This window comes from Convolutriloba macropyga, chromosome 13, assembly GCF_964194025.1.
Source record: "Convolutriloba macropyga chromosome 13, txConMacr16.3, whole genome shotgun sequence".
Taxonomy (NCBI): domain Eukaryota; kingdom Metazoa; phylum Xenacoelomorpha; order Acoela; family Convolutidae; genus Convolutriloba; species Convolutriloba macropyga.
In genome coordinates, this window is record NC_134480.1 from 47167813 (window position 1) to 47187773 (window position 19961).

At 34.5% G+C, this 19961-nt stretch overlaps 2 protein-coding genes across 2 annotated transcripts in view; one reads left to right on the forward strand and one right to left on the reverse strand.

Annotated features, from left to right (window-relative positions):
* Positions 1-7092: 7092 nt before the first annotated feature.
* The window catches only part of LOC142351494 (uncharacterized), a 67960-nt gene continuing 55091 nt past the window's right edge, over positions 7093-19961 (forward strand). The window contains exon 1 of the mRNA XM_075403539.1: positions 7093-7960. Coding sequence (XP_075259654.1) covers positions 7659-7960 — 302 coding nt within the window. The 5' untranslated portion in view covers positions 7093-7658. The remainder of the gene's footprint in view (positions 7961-19961) is intronic.
* Positions 8914-19961, reverse strand: part of LOC142351493 (prolyl 4-hydroxylase subunit alpha-2-like) — a 49852-nt gene continuing 38804 nt past the window's right edge. The window contains exons 2-4 of the mRNA XM_075403538.1: positions 15869-16090; positions 12486-12771; positions 8914-10132 (exon numbers count right to left, since the gene is read on the reverse strand). Coding sequence (XP_075259653.1) covers positions 8970-10132; positions 12486-12771; positions 15869-16090 — 1671 coding nt within the window. The 3' untranslated portion in view covers positions 8914-8969. The remainder of the gene's footprint in view (positions 10133-12485; positions 12772-15868; positions 16091-19961) is intronic.

The following is a 19961-nucleotide window of genomic DNA, read 5'->3' on the forward strand; positions in this document are numbered from 1 at the left end:
TAATCATTTCGATGCCATTTGAAGAGTCCAAAAAGCAAGCTGAAATAGTTTCTGCGCTAAGTGAATGGCAACCTGATATCCTTTAGGAGTTTTCTAACCTCGAGCTTACAAGCAAAACAGGAATCAACTCCGAAATTATAGAAAAAAAGTACAAAATGTTCAGTTCCTTTTATTGAATTCTTTTAGGTCCAAACAAGATACATCTTTGAAGTCGAAATAAGTGACTCGACTGCACTAGAAGAAATGTGTCAGGGTATTGTAAAGGGAAAGGTTAGTACTGTTGATGGTCGGAACAAATACTGTGCAAAGACCAAACTCTCTGAATCTTTTGTTTGTTAGAGAACAGCAAACATTGAGGTTGTCAGGAATTTGTTTTTGAATTTTACTCATGTCTTCTGTTTACTTGGGCTCCTACATTTTTCTTTTTTCTTGAATAACAAGTGCAGTCAGTATTTGCTCTTTGCACAGTAATTGTTCCAATCTCCAAATGTTAATAGTTGTGCAGATAATGAGCTTCTACATGCTTGACAAAACGCATATACTACGTTAGGCTGCACGTTTAAGGAGTGCTAAAACAAGCAAAGATTAGGCGCTTAAACATGATGACAGCATTCAAGCCTTGTACATGCAACATAACACAGCAAAAAAGGGATCGGTAGCGTAAGTAATCAAGCCTATGACTGTTAAACGAGGTGCTTGGGTTCGAGCCCTATTTGGTACGGAACAGAAAACTGCTATACAACCTATTCCTTTAAATGCATTTCTTGTGATATTTAACATATAATGCATTTCCGTTTGTGGGTAATGTACTGGGGAGGGGGGGGGGGGGGCAGAAACGGAAAAGACCCTGAAATCCTTGCATCAACTACGTTTACCAATAAAAATCAGTAGAGTAACGCTTCGAAATCAGGTACTCATCGGAGATCAAGACAAAAAAAATTTTGTAAAATTGTCTGCAAATTCATTTAATCTTGAAGATACAATTTTGCAAAGCTATCGAATATTTGAATTTTTTGTACAAGAGTAAGGGTCGGGGAATAATATTCTCGAAAATGCAAATTTATGCGCGACAAATTGCGCATACTTTTTTAAAGTGAACTTGCTAAGGTCAGCACCGAGGTATGAAGCATCGAAGTTCTGGTCAAAACGGGGGCTGAAACAAATGGTAACAATGGCGATTTTCAGAAGTTTATTGATGTTTGTGCCTAATTGACTTTTGATTATTAGAGTATACAGAGCTGACACCATAGACAGCTTCTCTTATAGATTATACTAATCTTACACTTTTACATCAAATCCTCGTGTAAGTACTAAATTGCTTGATATAAAATTTTGTTTGGAAATCAAAGCCTGCATTTTATTTGCTTTGATTTTGTTCATGATTTTCCGTGTAACATTTCATTAAAAAAAGGTTTTTTATTGGAAAAGTGCTTTGAAGACGGGAAGGCCTCGCTCGAGATTGCATTGCAGCTTTTTAACTACGTACCTTTTGCCATTATGTCTATATGTTAGACATCAGCGATCTATTCTCACGCTCTCCATCTCAGCCAATTAAATTCCTCCTACTTGTCAATGAATGAAAACTGGCCAATCATGTGAGTAAAAAAAATGGTACAATGATATATTGAAACTATTTAGAGATCAATTAGAAACAGTTTGAACTAAATTGTTAGAGTTTGTGTACTCATAGTCCGGGAAGGTCACAATGGTGATGAGATAGTGTACCTGGTTTGATAAAGAAGGTGGTTTCGGCCGTGACCCTAATGCTAATTTAGGCAATTGTGTCAATCATCTTGGCCAGAATAAGCATCCCCAGCGTAAAACGGGATCAGCTAAATGTAGGTAGTAGGTTTGTAATCTAATTGTACACCCCCTCATTGCTTAGCTTTCTAGATAAGTGGATATTTGCCCATTATGTAAACAAGAAAAACACCTCCGAAAAGTGTACATGTTGATTATGATGCGTAATCATACATATGGAGAAGTTCAATCATAGTTCAGTATATGCGTTGATTTATTTTTAAGTGTTGTTCAGTTATTCAATTTGTATCATGCTAATTGTATACAAGTTTAGTAATAGTGTACGTATGTGAGCTTAGGATAACTGAGTGTATAGTCATGACAGATTTGAGTTATGATTTATGAGTAATTTGAACTTTCAACAACAAATGTCAATGACAAAGTGCATCAAGAGTGCTAGCTGGCTGAAGAGAAACCGGCCCAAAAATTAAAGCGCTTCAACTTGTGCTTGCATTAGAAAATGTTGCACTTTTCGGAACCAATCGTCGTAGGTTTAGTTTTTCTAGTAGATGTAGGTTTTCTAGCCGAATTATCTTTACATTTACGTAATAGGGAAAAGTGATAAAAACGATTCTATTCAAATTTTCATACAATACGAATTCCGATCACAACAGTTATAGTCTTCGTGCTAGACTGTAATATTATTTGTTTCAATGCAACTTCTAAGAGATAACCAACCTAAATTTTTAGGGTTCGGAGTTGCCCAGCTGTATTGAAATCATTTTAAATTTTATTAGAAACTGTTGGACTGAAAACGAAGGATCGTTTCTGTCGCCTCCTCTCCCCCCGCAACCACTTCACAGCTTCGTGGACATGTAACCTTTGCGCCCCCAGGCGCTGTTTTTCAAACTGCTTTGCCATATAATAACTCATTTTTATGACAGCGTTTTTGAAGGTTACTTTACAAAACGCAAATGAAATTGTAAAAATGTATACCTCTAAAATATAACGAACGTTAAAACGCAGAAATCAAAGGTGTAAAAAGCATTGATGAAAACGAAAACAGAAGTATAAAAATTGACGAAGTAAAATCATGAAAAATCATAAGAAAATTGAGGAAAGTACAAATGTAAAACTCAAAATCATAAATTCTAACGTAAAAAATGTGAAAGTAAGTGTAAAACTTGAATGTAGAACTAAAATTAAATGAAAAGTAAAAATATATTTTTTAAAAGGCGTAAGAAGGAAAAATATAGACAAAAATTAAAATTAAAAATGGAATTAAAATGGAATTATAAAAATTAAAATGGAATTATAAAAACTAAGAAAGCTAAATTACAAAAGCCTGAGAAATGAAAAATAACGTCAAAATTGAAGATGTATGAAGTAAAATTGTACATGTAAAAAGTAAAAGAATGCTAAACAATTGAAAATAAAGTTCGAAACCAGGAGGCTCGGTAATGTGCAATCGCACATAAGGTTCCGACCCCACTCATCCAAAATTTTGGCATAATTGTCTGCCAAATGAGGAACAGATAGAAAAACCCAAAATTCAAGTAATTTTCAACAAAAAAATGGTGTAAGAACGAAAAGATGGCCTCCAAAGCAAACAACTCAGTGGAGTACAAAATAATGCATTAGATTGATGAGATATGCCAATAATAGGAAAGTGAGTCAAGACGAACAGCAATATCAAACAACAACAACAACTACAAACATTATTTACATCAAAAACTTTGTCCGTTTTAAAAACAAAACTATATAACAAAGTCAAAATAGCGTCAGATAAAATTCAAACTAGACAAAAAAATTGCAAAAGATTTTGGACCAGTCAATAATAAAGCTTGGTAATTAGACAATAAAGAACAAAAACAGTAAAGTTAAAAAATTCGCTTAGTTTTTTAAAAACAATTTCAAAGTAACGAAAACCATAAGAAATTTAATAAAGTATCCCATAATTTTACGATATTCAATGCTTCTAAACAAGGGAATTAAGAACTGTCTCAATTCAATTTTTTCTGCTGTTACAAAAAAGAACAAAAAACAGACAACAAACAAAAAATCAGTTAAAAATTTGCCAGAAAACGCCCTTGAAGCCCTAAAGCCATAGTTTGGCCCTCAAAATATGCTTGATTGCACTTTTTTTGAAGACCGATAATGTATTATGTGACCTCTCTTTAATGAAACTAGGTAACAAGTAGACAAAATGTCAAAAACAAATATAAGTAATACTTGTTTTTTTTTTCGAAAAAAATATTTCCAAAGAGATGAGAGCCATTAATTACAATATCAAATATTCAAACAGGTTCGTTTATTCTTCCAAGAGGAGCCCTTGGGACCAGCAATTGTCTCGAATATGTCTTACGTCTACAAAAAGAACGTCAAATATGACTGACTAAAATCAAAAATTAATTTACTTTTTTTTTGTGAAAAACCCGTGTCGAAACCAGTAAACTCATAACGAATTCTTTAAAACCTGTAGGTATTCGGCAACTTCTCATGACAAAATATTGACATTTTTGACCTGTAATTAACGTGACTATGTATCAAACAGACAATAAAAGGAATAAATTTGCAAAGTTAAAACGAGTTTTTTTTATTTTGGAAAACAACTGTTTTCCCAGTCATGAAAGCCATCAGCTATCTATTAATATCAGAATATTGGCTCATCTATTCTCCCATGCAAGGCCAATAAAACCGGGTAATTGTAAAGGAAATTTCAATAGCCTAAAAAGACAAATTAGAAACGACAGTTAAAGACAAAATTTAAAAATTCAATGAAATTATTCGAGAAAGTAGTGTCGAAGCCGTTAAAACCATAATCTATATCTTAATGATTATAAAATTATCAATTTTCTAAATTTTGAACACCAATAATATCATATATGAACTGTCAATGACGTAATAATATGACAAAACTGGAAAAAATGAAAAATGGGCAATTAGCTAAAAATAAAAGAAAATGTGAAATCTACTAGTATCAAAGCAAGAAAACCATAACTCAAGGCGTAAAAACCCACTAATGGTTTAATTTTAATGCAGTAGCAAGAATAAGCATTCTTTCATTGCCGACTCTAAGCTACAAGTTGACCAAATTAAGAGAAAAATGGAGGCCAAGTTCAATAAGCCATTATTTATTTAAAAATCAAATGTTTTTAAAAGTCAAAACGACCGTAAGCTTTAAGTAATAATCTAGACGCAATGATTTGCAGCTACTTAGGAATTCAATTGGACCTATCGATAGTGAGTTTCGTATTGAACTGCTCAGTTATTTAATTATTATATAAAAGATCGAATTTTTTTAAAAGCGACTGATTACCATCCGAATTATTTTTGGATTGTAGCAGTCCACGGCTGGTCCAAAACTAGCCCTGCTACTGCTGTTTGTCCATTAGGAACACTTAATTTTTCGAATGTTATAGATATAGACATTTTGTTAGTTAAAAATGAAAAATAAATGCAGCGTTTTTAATAATCAACGAAAAAAGTTAGCAAAAAATGGCAAATTTTTAATTACGGAGCACTTTCAGCGGAAATTGAAGTTGAAATAGCCCCCTTTTTGATTCTACAAAGATTTTGTTAGTGGTGTTTGGGTGTGTAAATTTAGTCAAAATTGACTAAAGGAACTTATTTCGTGCTTTTTTTTGACAATACGAGTTTTGAAATATTTAGTCAGAATTTTTGACACAAAAATCAAATAAAAAGTAGCCAAGAATTCTTTCTGTCTTAAACAGTAAAATCAACAACACTTTCTTAAAAAAATTTAGATAATTTTAGCATAATTGGCCAATTTTCCAATTTTTAGTCGAATATTCCGTAAAATGTGAATAAAATCAACGGAATTAACTCTATTTTCTCAAAAGTTTAAACCCCGCTAACTCCTTGTAAAAAACGAAAATCAAAACAATCTTTTCAATTCCTTGTTCTACGCTGGAGAAGCTTTCTAATGATACCATTATCAACTCTCTATGATGAATATATCGATCGGCCGAAATTGTCTGAACAAAAAAAACCCATTTGAGTATATAGTCCTCCCCCCTCGAGAGGGGTCGCAACAAATATAAGTGTTAACGTGAAAAGTAAAATTTAAATAAAGCCACAACGTAACAACAGAATTTAAAATGTAAAAAAGCGCAAAAAGGAGAAAAACGTTGAAGTAAAATAGAAAAAAATTAAAAATTAGAAGAAAGTAAAATAAAAAATTTAAAAAAAGAATGAAAAAACATTTTGAGAAAAGATTAGTAAAAAAATGAAAAAAAAACAAAATTAAAAACGTTAAAAAGATCTTATGTACAAATAAAAAGAAATAAAAATTGTAGAGGTTGAAAAATATGACTGACAAAAAGTTAAGAAAGTGAATACGAAAAGAGTAAAGACGTAAAATAAAAGTAAAATGTACAAGGTAAAAACAAGCAAATGTAAAAATTAAAGTAAACGCAAAGTTAAATAGATTGAATATAAACGAGTAAAAATAGATAAAGCTAAAACGTAAAAAGTGAAACCGTGAAAAGCAAAAATTAAAGAAAACAAGTGGTGAAGGCAAAAGCGAAATAAAGGAAAATGTACAATTCCAATTGGAAGTAAATTTGAAAACATTTAAAAGGCATGTTATTTGCACCCTCCAGACGCACGTGCAATATTTTTACATAATGATTTACCATGTTATGGCACTTGATCTATATAAATGGGGGTTGCATTGCGTACTGGGGGGGGGGGGGGGGCACAAACGGAAAATATACCAAGCATTTAATGGCATTGAATCATTTGGACTATGACGTGAACTGGGATTGGTGTTTTTTGCTTGGGAGTGTGAACATGTTGGTGATAAGAGGTGTTTGAATTGAAAGACATAGTCAAATCAATCTATTCAATCAGCTTCAGTGTCCTGAGCAGTTTTCGTCACATGAGTGAAGTTGATCTACAAATATTGTATGGAACACATTCAAAAAAAGAATATATTTGAAAGGCGCATGTATCACAATCCTCTTTTAAATATAGGAGTACAAAGCAAAGTTTTTTAGCGCACTTAAAGAGTGAAACGGTGGACTGCATAGGCAGAGATTCGTTTAGTTTAGATTACCCTCTGACTACTTTATACGTGAATTCAATCAATGTTTCATATGTCATATATGACATTGTACCATTTCCAGCCAACCTTTACATCATTTTCCAAAATTAATATCTTGCATTTTTTTGTCTTTATCAATTCATGCATGAATTTTCTATGATTGTGACGGAAATGTTTGAAAGGTAACCAAGAAATGGTACGAATCACAATTTAAGTTTATAAGATTACCAAGAACCATATAAGACCTTGAGGAGAGAAATCAAGGAAACTTGTGTTGGGTGATGGGTGACCCAGGAAGGCGAATCCCTCCAGTGACGTCAGACTGTGTGTCACGTGACTGAGAATAGTAAAAGTGAACAGGTGAATTTGATGATTGTTTAAGTTGTGCTAAACGCTTCATTGGTATTATATCCTACCCTTGAAATTTCAACGCTCTACTGGTCTCAAAAGAATTTTATGGCAGTCAGATTAGAATTGTAACAAAGCATTCTAATGCAATGTCATTCTATATCCACAATGTGTGTATTGGTTACCACTTTTTAATTCAATCAACCACTTTTGCAATTAAGGTCTCTATAGTTTCTATTTGATCACATTAGTACTATTTTAAGCAATAAAAGTAACCCCAATAGTCGTTTTAAACAGTTCTTTTCGTTTTTGCACGAGTGTTTGGTCCCACCTATATGAATTTGGTGGCTTTTCAGCTTAGCCATTCCTGTTTGTCTATGCAGTGTTCTGATTATATAGTAACAATCCTGTGATTATTCACAACTTATCACACTAAAATTCAACGACATTTTTTCTTATCAGATAAGCCAATCTGTTAAAGCTGATCTTTTAATAAACGTTCATGGACATTGCTAGTTCAAAAAATCTCCAAAATATACAACCCAAATTGCCCGTAAGACTTCCTGTGATCATAAGTCCAAGTGGAACAACCCACAAAGACCCCAATTCCAAAAGGACAACTTTCACTGCTATCCGGAGTCCCACACCCCGCCCGATTCTGCCAGCCATATCGGACGAACAGGGAAGCAGTAATGTGGGATTGGAAGGGAATGAAGACACTGGCTCTTTTGTGCTGTTCGATCTCAGACAACAAAGACGCAGTCCAACTAGAGCTTCCGGATCTACAAGAGGAATTATATCCAGGTACGTGCCAGATTCGCCCGCCTGGCTTTAAATCACCTTTTTAATCAAAAGATTACCGAACAATAAATTCAGGCAAGAAATTCGTCGACCTGGAAATCATTCACCAAAATCCTAACTTAAGAGAATTTTAAATCCAAAGTATTGATTCTTTATCAAAACTTTTCAAAGAGCACTGGTTGAACATCCACCTCAACCGTGCAGGTATCAATAATGTGAACCTACTCACTGTCAATATCTGGTTGGGGGATTAGAATACTTGAAAAAAGAACACTAGAATCTTGACATGTTATCCACAGCAAGTATCTGTTGCCTCTGTTGTTGCAGCTGCTTATTTTCATTGTCGTTTAAACTGACAGTGACACCTTGTCTAATTTTCTCACTTTACGTGGTCACCATTTCCATTATTGCAGTTTTGAGGAAGATTAAAATCCTAAGCCGGAAAACCTTTAGGTTAGTGTTGACAGGGTTAGAGGGAGGGGCAGGTAGAAATTCGGAGCAATTGAAGATTCAATTGAGTGTTAATTGATTATGGGTGGAAAATATTGCACTAAATCGGTTTATATAAATTACCAGCCAAAGTTTCATCTCGAATTATGAAATTAGCTCGAAGTGCACGCTGTTGGTTTCTCATTTCTCACTTAACTTTTGGGAGTCATGCTGAAAGTTATAGAATTAAACTCAGTTAGTGATTAAGAACATTTAATTGTTTACTTTTCTATTATTTCTCCAATAAAATATATATTCAGAAATAGAATTTGCTGGCAATGTTAAATATTTAATACTAATCACTAGTTAATGAGACAACACCGTCAATGACTGCTCTCATTTTTCAAAATATCATTTTTTCTTTCAAGCCCTTTTGCTAATAAAAATTATTAGAGAGCTGTGAAATTAATTTTTTTTTTGGAAAAAAAGATTTTATCTTTTCTACTTGTTAGAAGTTGTTGGGGGGTGTTTGGCGGTATTGTCTATTCTACTTATATGAAAATTTGTTTTCATTGGGATTGAGCTAAATATGGATCGAGCACTGATACACAAACTGTTGGCCATGATATCTGAGCCACTTGTTAGCAATCCATTTAACCCCAACAATCACTGGACAGGCTGCGTGTTTTGTTTCCAGAATTCCACTCCCATCTGGTCTCAAGTTGTACCAAAAGACAGCAGAGCCTTTCTCAGGTCTCACACTCAAACCCAACTCTGTAAAAGTTGTAATTCCTCCGAGTTCAACATCCGAAAGATACATCAAAACAGTTGCTACTCTGTTTCCATTTGCTAGAAATGACTCGAGAACCGAACTCTCTTCAACTGCAAAATCGTAATGTGCGTCGTACTGGCCCCCCACTCCGTAATTTGCAACTTGTAAGTCGTCAGCAGTTTCCATTGTTAAGTTGGTCACGTCACTTATCCTCTTTGAAATTAAGTTGACATTTGGGTGCAGTCGATCAGAGAACCAACTTGACTGACTAACTCGAATGTTTGAGGTCTCGAACTCGCTTTCACCCGCGACTGTTGACCTCTCTAACTGAGGCAGACCCGACTGTTTCAGCTCCTCAACTTCGCAATCTGATAGAAAGTTATGCCAGAATTCAATTTGAGGAATGTGGGATAATATCTCCCGCTTGATTGGTTGAATGACCAAATTTGGGTTTCTATTATTGTGATAATTGTTACATTTTGACCAGATTTTGAATTTGAATGCTTGTCTGTTTTGATTTCGAGAAACATTGTCAGAAAATTGGGCTTGAGGAAAAGCGGCATGCTTGCATATATCGTCTTCTTTACGTCGATTGATTTCAAAAGTCTGTTCAGGCTCTACCTTAAGTCTTATGTAATCTTTTACTATTTCAACATTTTGTTTGATGCGCTCATTATTTGTGAGAATTTGCAGCGCTTTTTCGGCGAGTGTTATAGCATTTTTGTAGTTTCCTTGTTTTATTTGACAGAAATGGTGATAGTCGTAAATGGTTCCCAACATTTTGAGTGTTTTTGGATCACTTTCTGATTGTGCATTTGATGGTTGTGTACAAGTGACGTCAGCGCATGCAGAGGCTGCATTGCTACCAGAAAAATGTGAAATAGTTTGTTGACCATTGTGAAGTAAATGTTGTTCAGCTAATTGCAGATATTGGGAGCAGGCTGCGTAGTTCTCTTGCTGGTAGGCATGGATACCTAAATAGGAAGATCACTTTCACAATCATATTAGTTCGAAATCTTACTAACTCGCAAAATTCAAGCCAACTGGGCTCTGATCATTCCCTTTCCAGTTGCCCATCAAAGCGTTGTCCGAAATTTTTATCGTATTTTGAAAAGCGCACAAAGTTAAAAAATGGAGTCAATAGTTGTCTGAGCAAAAATGCCGCCTACTTGAGCCGACCTTTTGTATTTCTTCAAAAATGAAAAAAAATAACTTCTAATTTCCGGTTTCTCTGACTGACTTGTTTTAAGCGTTTACGTTGTAAGAATGTTGTTCTGATAAGCTCGCGTTGATTTTTTTTAACATGAAGCTCAAGGAAATGAGGTAGATAAAATCGATTTTATACAGACAATAGTCTCCAAAACATATAGGCAAAAAAACCGATTGTTTTTGATTTTAGAAATTATTATGCGGAGTGCTGCTCTGTGCAAAAAAAACTGATTTTTTTGTAATAAAAATTGTTTCAAAAATCGATTCTGAATCAGTAAAATTGATCTGAAAAAAACACCGTAAGGAGCCCCAGATGTCAGCAAGATTTGCCATTCAAAAGGTGTGTAGGGAAAAAGGGCAATTAGAATCAGTTCTGCTCATCAAAAAGTTCGATAAGAGTCAGTTCATTTGGTTTTCAGTTTTTTTTAGCTACCAAAAATATACAAATAGTTTTTTCAGAATTCAAAAACTTGCAAGATTATTGCAGGATTTTGAATCCGAGCTAAAAAAATTTTTTTCATTGAATTCGGTTTAGTAACTTGTTTAAGAAACAATAATTTGCTTCAAAGGTGTTTTCTAACATGATTTATTTTTTGCTTGGATTGATATCTTGCAGAATTCTTGCAAGAATCTTGCAAGTTTTGAATCATCTTGGAAGATTCTTGCAAGGTTTGAATCCGCTCATCACAAGGGGAATAAAAATTGTCTTTCCTGTAAATCCGCAGTTTGAGTGTATGAAGTGACCACGTTTCTGTTTTCCAAGATCGAGGGATGTCGCTGCAAGAGAGTTCACAATACCAATAGATGAATTATGAATCGTTATGTTGTCTTTTGATGTTACAGTGTATTCATCTGTATTTTCCCCACAAATAACGGGGAAAAGAGTTTAAAAATCAAAAGATATACCCCTATTTTTCCGCCTAATTAAGGGTGGAAGAGTGTAATTATAAGACTAATTTTAAAAACCAAAAGTGGAAGTAGGAAGTGAGGATTAATCCCCCATCTTCCCTCTGTCAAACGTGCCGTTTTCACTTTGTGCATTGACCATTGCACCAACCAACTCCTTCTAGCTAGACGAATTTTGTTATAATGGTAATTGTGTAATTTACATTTTGTTATAATGGTAATGTTATAATGGTAGTGGTAATTTACACTCTTTTCTCCCCCTAAAAAAGTGCAGAAAAAAGTCTAAATACAGTGTAATATTTTTTGAAGTAACACTCTTACACTATTTTCCCCGATAAATAGTAGTGGAATACGTATTACACGCTGAGCACCGCTAATTAGGGGTGGATTCCGGGTGAAAACTTGGCCCGGGAAACAACCATTGACATCAGCACCGCTGAGCATTCGGGTTTACGCTTCCGGAAGCTGCGAGGGTTGAATGTAATTGCCTTCCTATCATCAGCTGGCAAACTGTTACAAGATCTTTTTTGTGCTCTCAAAAAAGTTTAGTGTACTGGCAGACATTAAAGACTGTCGAGTCTTCAATTTGAGTAATTTTTTTGCTGTTATTGATTGGCTGGCACACTTAGTTTCAATAGTGACTGTTCATGAATGAGCTATAATGCTGCTAGCCCAGGCCCAATAGTTGTTCTCTGCTGCCTGTTTGGCAGTTCATGGGCTGGCTCATGGAGAGGGAAGTACTTTTCAAGTTATTGTCACCCAATTGGAAAAGAGCAAAGGGAAACAAGCGTTTCAACAAGAGTTTCACTCTTCAAATAGCACTCACTATAAAAATAGGAAACTAAAAATTAGTGATCATTTTTTGGCAGTAAGCAGGCAGAATCAGTTAATTTTTTTTCTTGCACCAACAAAACTTAGCGATTTTTTGTGGTTCTGTGAATAACAAACAAAAATGAGAGAGATTGCATAAGAACGGGTTAGTGTTTTTGGAAAAATACGCAATTTTGCTAATCGATGTTTTATTGAATTTTTCTATTCAAAACATATTTGGTTTTTAGGCATAATCTAAATGCGTCCCAAAATTAAGTCTGATTGAAAGGGAGTAATATCAGTAAAACAAATGCGCAAAATACGGGATAAGGATTTCTGAAAAATGGATTTTGTTTGATATAACATTTTGCTGCCCTATTGCGGAAGATTTGTTGTCCTTACCAAGGTCTAGTAGATCGTGAGAAGCCATTTTGAGCTTTGAGTTGTAATTCCCAATTAGACCAATTGAGAAATTGACGGCTGGAATGTTGTACGTGTGTTGTAGTCTGAGAATACCATTGATGGCCTCATTTGTGAGATATGTTTGTGATGCCAACTGTTCAGTTAGACTTGTAATGGATTTGATAGCCTCACTTGTGGATAGAGTGTCGTGAACAGGTTTCCACTTCTCGTGAAATCTTTTGATTATTAGCAGTTGGTCTGTTGGATGCTTCAAGTTCTCTTCAGTCTACACAAATTCACAATCCCTGCTTATTTTCATATTTGTGAAGGTTTTCAGGTTTTGAATTTAGAGGAAGTATATGGTTGTGTGTACTACAGTATAAGTAAGACTCATAGGAATAGCGTGCTATATAAAAGTGTGATACTAAGTGGATATGCTGAGGATGTTATTTGGGTGCTCACTATGTTCTCACTACATAGTTGGTGAAAGATCTCGTGACGAATCTTGTGACCATGGTTACACTTGAAACGATTCCAGATCAATTTTTTGAATATTAAAACCGACAAGGCGGCTCGGTAATGTGCGATGGCACATAAAGTTCCGACCCCGCCCATCCACAATTTTGGCATAATTGTCTACCAAATGAGGAACAGGTAGAAAAACCCAAAAATTATTTTTTGCGAATCCCAAAAAAGCCCAAGTCTTTTTCAAATAATTCTGTATGAACGATAAGATAGCCTCCAAAGCAAATAACTCAGTGGAGTTAAAATTGATGCATTAGATTGCTGTAATATGTCAATATTAAGAAAGCGAGTCAAGACGAACAGCTAGATCAAACAGCAACAACAACAAACATTAATTATATCAAAAAATTTATGTCCCTCTTAAAAACTAAAATTAATAACAAAGTCAACATACCGTCAGATAACCTAAAACTAAACAAAAATAAATTATAAATCACCAGAAAAAAATATGCGACCAGTTCATGAAAAGGTTTGGTAACAATTATACAAAAAAGAACAAAAACAGTAAATTAAAATTTTTTTTTTTGAAACAGTTAATATCAAAGTAATAAATACCAGTAGGAATCAATTAATATTACCACAAATTTACGATTATCACTGCTTTTATAGAAGGGCATTAGGACCTGTCTTTATTCAATTTTTAAAGCGGCTGAAAAGAACAACAAAAAAAAACAAACAAAATTTCAATTGAAACTTGCCAGAAAACGCTGTCAAAACCGTCAAGCCATATTTTGGCCCTCAAAATATATTCGATTGCGCCTTCTTCAAACAGCTATAATGTAGTACTTGGCCTTTCATTAGTAAGACTAGGTAACAAGTAGACAAAAAAGCGAAGTGCTAAAGTATGTAATACTTTAAATTTTTTTTCCGAAACAAAATTACATTCAATGTCATGAAAGGCATTGAATACAAAAAGAACTATTTAAATAGGGTTGTTTATTCATAAATAGAAAGCCCTCGAGACCTGCAATTATCCAGAAAATTTCTTGCATCTACAAAAAGGACGTCAAATTTGACAAAAATCAAATTAATTTACTTTTTTTTGTGAAAAACCGGTGTCGAAGCCAGTAAGGTCAGTAAACTCTATACAAAAAGATTTTGGGACACCAATCCCTTTTATTCCTTTGACACCCATAATGTCATATTTGACCTGTAATTAACTAACGAGATTAGGTAACGAAAAGAAACATAAAAAGAACAAAATTGCGAAGTTAAAAAGTTTTTTTTTAATTTTGGATAACGATTGTTTTCAAAGTCATGAAAGCCTTCAGCTATCTACTAATATCAGAATATCGGTTCTTCTGTTCTTTCATGAAAGGCCAATGAAAGCTATCACTATACAAGAAATTTCATACGACCGAAACGACAAAGTATAAATGACAGTTAAAGACAAAATTCAAAAATTCAGTTGATTTCTTCAAGAAAGAGGCGTCCAGGCCGTTAAAACGATAATGTATATCTTTCAGGATTTTAATATGTTCTAGTGCATTATTCTGAACGCTAATAATGTGATATGAGAACTGTCAATAATGTGATAATGTGACCAAATTAGAAAACGTGAAAAACTGGCAAATAACAAAATAAACAAAAATCTGAAATCTTGTAGTATCAAAGCCAAAAAACATTAACTTCAGGCTTAAACCTGCAACCGAGAATGAATGTTAAATCAGTAGAAAGAAGAAGCATTCTTTCTTTGCTGACACTAAGCTGGAAGTTGAACAAATAAAGAAAAAAATAGAGGAAAAGTTAATTAAGCCATTATTTGTTGAAAAGTCAATTATTTTTAAGAAAAGAAACGACCATAAATTTTCGAGTAAAAAACTAAATGCATTACCTTGGAGCTGCTTAGTAAGTGAATCGGTTGGACCTATCACTCCTGAGCTTTGATTTGATATGTTCTGTTCTTTATTATTAAAAAAAATGTCTTTTTTTAAAAAAAAAAGACCGACTGATTACTACCCAAATTTTTTTGGATTGTAACAGTCCAAGAATGGCCCAAAACTAGCCCTGCTAATGTTTATTGTCCGTTAGGAACAATTAATTTTTCGAATGTTGTAGATATAGATAATTTATTAGTGAAAAACTCAAAATAAATTCTGCATTTTTGATATTCAACGAGTAAAGTTAGCAAAAAACGGCAAAGTTTTAATTACAGAGCACTCTCAGCGGACTCTGAAGTAGAAATAGCCCCCTTCTGAGTCTACGAAGATTGTATGAGTGTTGTTTGGGGGTGTACTGTCGGCAAATTTAATCAAAGTGGACTAAAGTAGCTTATTTCGTGCTGTTTTTGATGAAAAAGGCTAAATTTTGAAATGTCTATCCAGATTTTTTGACAAAAAAAATTAAAGAAAGCAATCAACAATGCTTATTCGTCTTCAAAAATAAAATCAACGGCACTATTCTTAAAAATTATAACAAATATTAGCAAAATTGACGAAAATTCAGGCAAAAATTCCGGAAAATGTGAATAAAAACAACGTGAATTCACTATCTTTTCTCAGAAGTTTAAACCTCGATAACTCCCTGTAGAAAACGAAAAATAAAAAAATCTTTTTAATTCCATATTCTACGCTGGACGAGCTTTCTAATGATACCAGTCTCAACTCTCTACGATGAATATATCGATCGGCGAAAGTTCACGGAACAAAAAAACCCATTTGAGTATATAGTTCCTCCCCCCTCAAGAGGGTCGGAACAATTAGACTTCATTTGTAATAATTAATCTTCAACACAGTTATATGATCAGTAAGTCTGCTGTGTATAGAACCTTATACGACTTTCCTTGCCATTGGATAAAATTCAACAAAATTAATTGTTTAACGGAGAAGAAGTATGATATCGAGTACAACAATTATCACCTGGAAATCCTGAATTCTGTTCTGCAGCATGTCTTGTAGACTCTTAAGCTCATGTTTCCTTATTTGGTCAATAGATTGCTGCAGTTGAGTCAACTGGTGAGACAAAGTGTCCAATTGTAGAGTGAGATCCCTATCGATGTCCAAAACGTATCTCAACTTCCCAATAGCACTTGCTACGTCTTTGCAATGGAATACAGGCCACAGCAGCACAATCGAATATACCTGCAAACACAGAAAGTTATTTGAACAGGTTTATTGAAGAAACCATTAACAAAAATTGCCAGAAAATTGAATATTTCCAAGTGAGTTATCTATGGTCAACGACATACAATCTAGCAAGAACTGCTAGTAGTATTTAACATACTAGTGCATTTATCTTTACTTGATAAAATGAAGAGATGAGCTTTCTCAGAAAAAAAACGCTGAGTTGACTTATTAATATAATTTCATTTTACAACATGTAATAACAATTAGGAGACGTTAAGTCACAAATCGTCGTATAGTCAATGTATCAAAGCATATATTGTATATAACGGAGGAGCATATTAATAGTAATGAATTTTTTTTATTTTTGATCTTATCATGTTGCGATTTTAACAGCGACACCATAGGATTACTGTGACCAAAAACGAAGATATAATATCTAAAGCGAGGCATTCCGAGAGCCATATTACTGCTCAACAAATTTATAAACCATTCCCAAAAAATCTTTAAAATATTACAAAGATACTATAATTCAATTTGGGATTGCCTACCCAGTCTAGCCGCAAATATTACAAAATCAGTTGTGAATTGCAAACTGAATTTTGTAACGATATAGACAGGAAAGTTAAAATAATTGACAAACTTGTTGTAATGAAATTAATATCAATTTTTTTGACCAACTAAAAGGTCTATTAGAAAAATTTTACTAAAAAAATTAGAATTATCCTTTAATTATACAAAAGATCAATCAAACTAAACAGAAAAACAGCCAGCGGAGATAGAGTTTTTAAATAGGGATAAAGAGTTCCCGTGCATAGAATTGGAGCTCTGAAAATTGAGCTCTTCCTGAAATTGGAAAAATTTTGCCAACAGCCCGGGTTGCCCCATCTTAGATACCATACTTAAGACCATTTATGGTTCCATCCACGGAGGGCCAAATTTTCGTGTATGATCTTACCATGGTATCCAAGATACCATAAATGGTCGGGTGTATGATATCTAAGATAGCCATTAATGGAAGCTCTATGGTATCCAAGATAACCATTAATGCGAACTCTATGGTATCCAAGATCACCATTAATGGTAACTCTATGGTATCCAAGACGGCCATAAATGGAATGTGTATGGTATCTAAGAAAACCATTTATGGAAGGTTCATGGTATTCAAGAAAGCCATTAATGGTCGGTTTATGGTTTTCAAGAAAACCATTTATGGTGGTTACTTGGTTAATAGGAAACGAAAATTGCAGGAGAAGTGTACTAAAAAAAGTAACTGGCAAGATTTTCGTATGAAAACAGTATAAGGCTAACAGCAGAAACCAGCCACGTCAAAAACCATGAATTGAAGCAGCTAAGAATCTTTGATCAGTTTGTATCCTAATCATGACTTTTCATTGAAAAAAACAGATTTCGTAGAATTCTTTTTCGCCGTGCCATAATAATGTTATTTTCAAGGTAAAAAAGTTAAAGTAATCATAATTTTTTCTTGCATATCTTATCAAAAAGACTGAACAAAATAGGCATTATCATCTTACAATATCGTTGTGATCCTGATATACTGAGTTTTTGAAAAAAACTGAACCTAATCTAAAATATGGAAAAAGTTCCTCAAGATAACACCAAAAAACAGCTTGAGAAGAAAGAACTTCACTGGTAAAAAGGACTCTATAAAAAGTAACCTCTATAAACGGACTTTGTTACTCAAAATCATTTATAGGTATCATATATACTGATCAAAGCCGCAAATTTTAATAACTTGGAAATAAAGAAAACTTCGAATAAATTTTCAATTATCAACAACAATATGGAATCTTTGAAAGGTTAATCATGCTCAAGACGAGAAAGCAAAGAGACAAGAAAATGCATATCATTGACGTAGATGTGAAGAAGTTTCTCGTGGATCGCTTCTACAAACAGCGTGTACACTTTTCTTGTTTTCTCAACTTTGACGAATGAATATAGTTCACAAGAAACAGGCGTTGGGCATTTTGTCGTTTGAACAACTTTGAATTGATAAACAGCTAGCATTTCAGCTCCATTTTTGTTGAAAAACAAACGAATCTGACCAAAACGCAGTTTGTTATTGTGTTTGAAGTAACTGAAGCTGTTAAACAAGGACGAATGGGCAAGAGAATCTAAATGGAACGCAGAGGATTGGTAATTGCTGTAGAACAATTCTCCTGCATTGCACAAGTCGTCGGGAACTCCATTGCTAATTGCACGTTTACGAAAAAATTTCGATGTTTTTCTGAGAGAGTTGCAGTAGTCCGAAAGTTTGTCATGTCGAACACTCTCTCGCAAAGATTGTTTATTCCGATGGTAGCGCTCAATTATCAAAGGTAAATGATTGACCCAACCAGTGAACTTGGACTGCAGAAGGTAGTTCGCAGATTCAAACATCATTGAAGAGGCGCACCACAAAGGACCGAATTGCTTCACTTGCCACGCCAAATGCATCTGGGAATGAGTATTTGCTGAAAAAACAACGTCCGAATACTGTGCCTTCGTTTTTTCCAGGAAATCAAAAATTAATTTCTCAGCTTTGTCAGTATGTTCTGTAGACACCATTAGTAGTCGAATTGAGTAACTAAGTAGTAGAAATCGATTGTAGATGTCTTCATTGACAGAAAAACTGAAAAGAATTGGTCCGATGTAGAACAACCACGCTCTGTATTCATTGGCTTTGAAAAATTCCAGATCTTTGAGCGTTCGAACACTACGCTTGAAATCGGAGGTCAACTAAAAACAAACTTGAGATAGTTTATCTGCGCAGAAGTCAATTTTCAAAATTTTCAATTGTTCTTACCTTCAGGCCTCCTATGAGGGAGTTTACGATTGCAATATCTGTCTTCCTGGTTTTGTCAACAATAACTTGCATCATCACTTTAGTGACACCCAAATAAACTTGATGCATTTCGTCCACTGGTGCAGCTAAAGGCAGATTCGGTATCAAATCGAATAGTTAACTTTTCCCTTTGACACCTTTGAATGACTTCAATCTCTGGCGTTCAAGTGTTCGAAGGCACTCATTGTGTATCTCAGCGGTTCTCAGTTTGAATCGTTTGAATGGATAATATCGGATTCGGTCTTGTCTTTTGGTCTCTACCGGGCATAGCGTGCAACCATAGGTGGCGAGATGATGATGCATAGTCAGCATAGATGCGGTTGCTGGCATATCTGACACCAGAAGTACAACCCGATATCTCACAATGAAGACATGGCTTTGAAACTTTACGGAAAAATCAGTTTGCAGATCGTTCTTTATGACCTGAAAAAAATGTCAGATATATTTTTCGTTTTTGTACTTCCGTATTAGAGAAAAATTTACCTGAAACATCTCGTCCCATGAAGGCTTGTTGTTACCAAACCACAATGCAGCTAGAACAATATTTTCGAAGAGAGACCTTTTCACGGGTGGGAAAAGAGCTATCGCAAACCATACAGGCCACAACGATTTACTCGACGACTTCACGAGCCGCACACCATCTGAGTTCATAATGAGGAACACATCGATAGTTTTTGTGGCAAAGTTAAAAGCTGAAGGTAGCTGCAAATCACTGTGCTTCTCGCGGCTCGAATCGTACGAATAAAAGAGATTAATGTTATCTTTCAATAAAGTTTGTAGCTCTTCAACAAAATTCAACTTGATAAATTCGCCATCGCCATTCTTTTTCACGACTGCCGAAAGGGCAAGTTTATTTATATGAAATTGTTTTTTTATGGTCTTGAAGCTGGGAAGATCATCGCGAAAACTCACAATTTTTACCAATTTGACCCAGTCCCTCGCTTCCGCATCAGATGTGCCGTGCTTTGCTGTAATAGCATTGATGCAAAGCCTGAAGTTGGCATCTGAAGCGGGCTCGAGTTCGTTTGAAGAAGAACCGTCGGC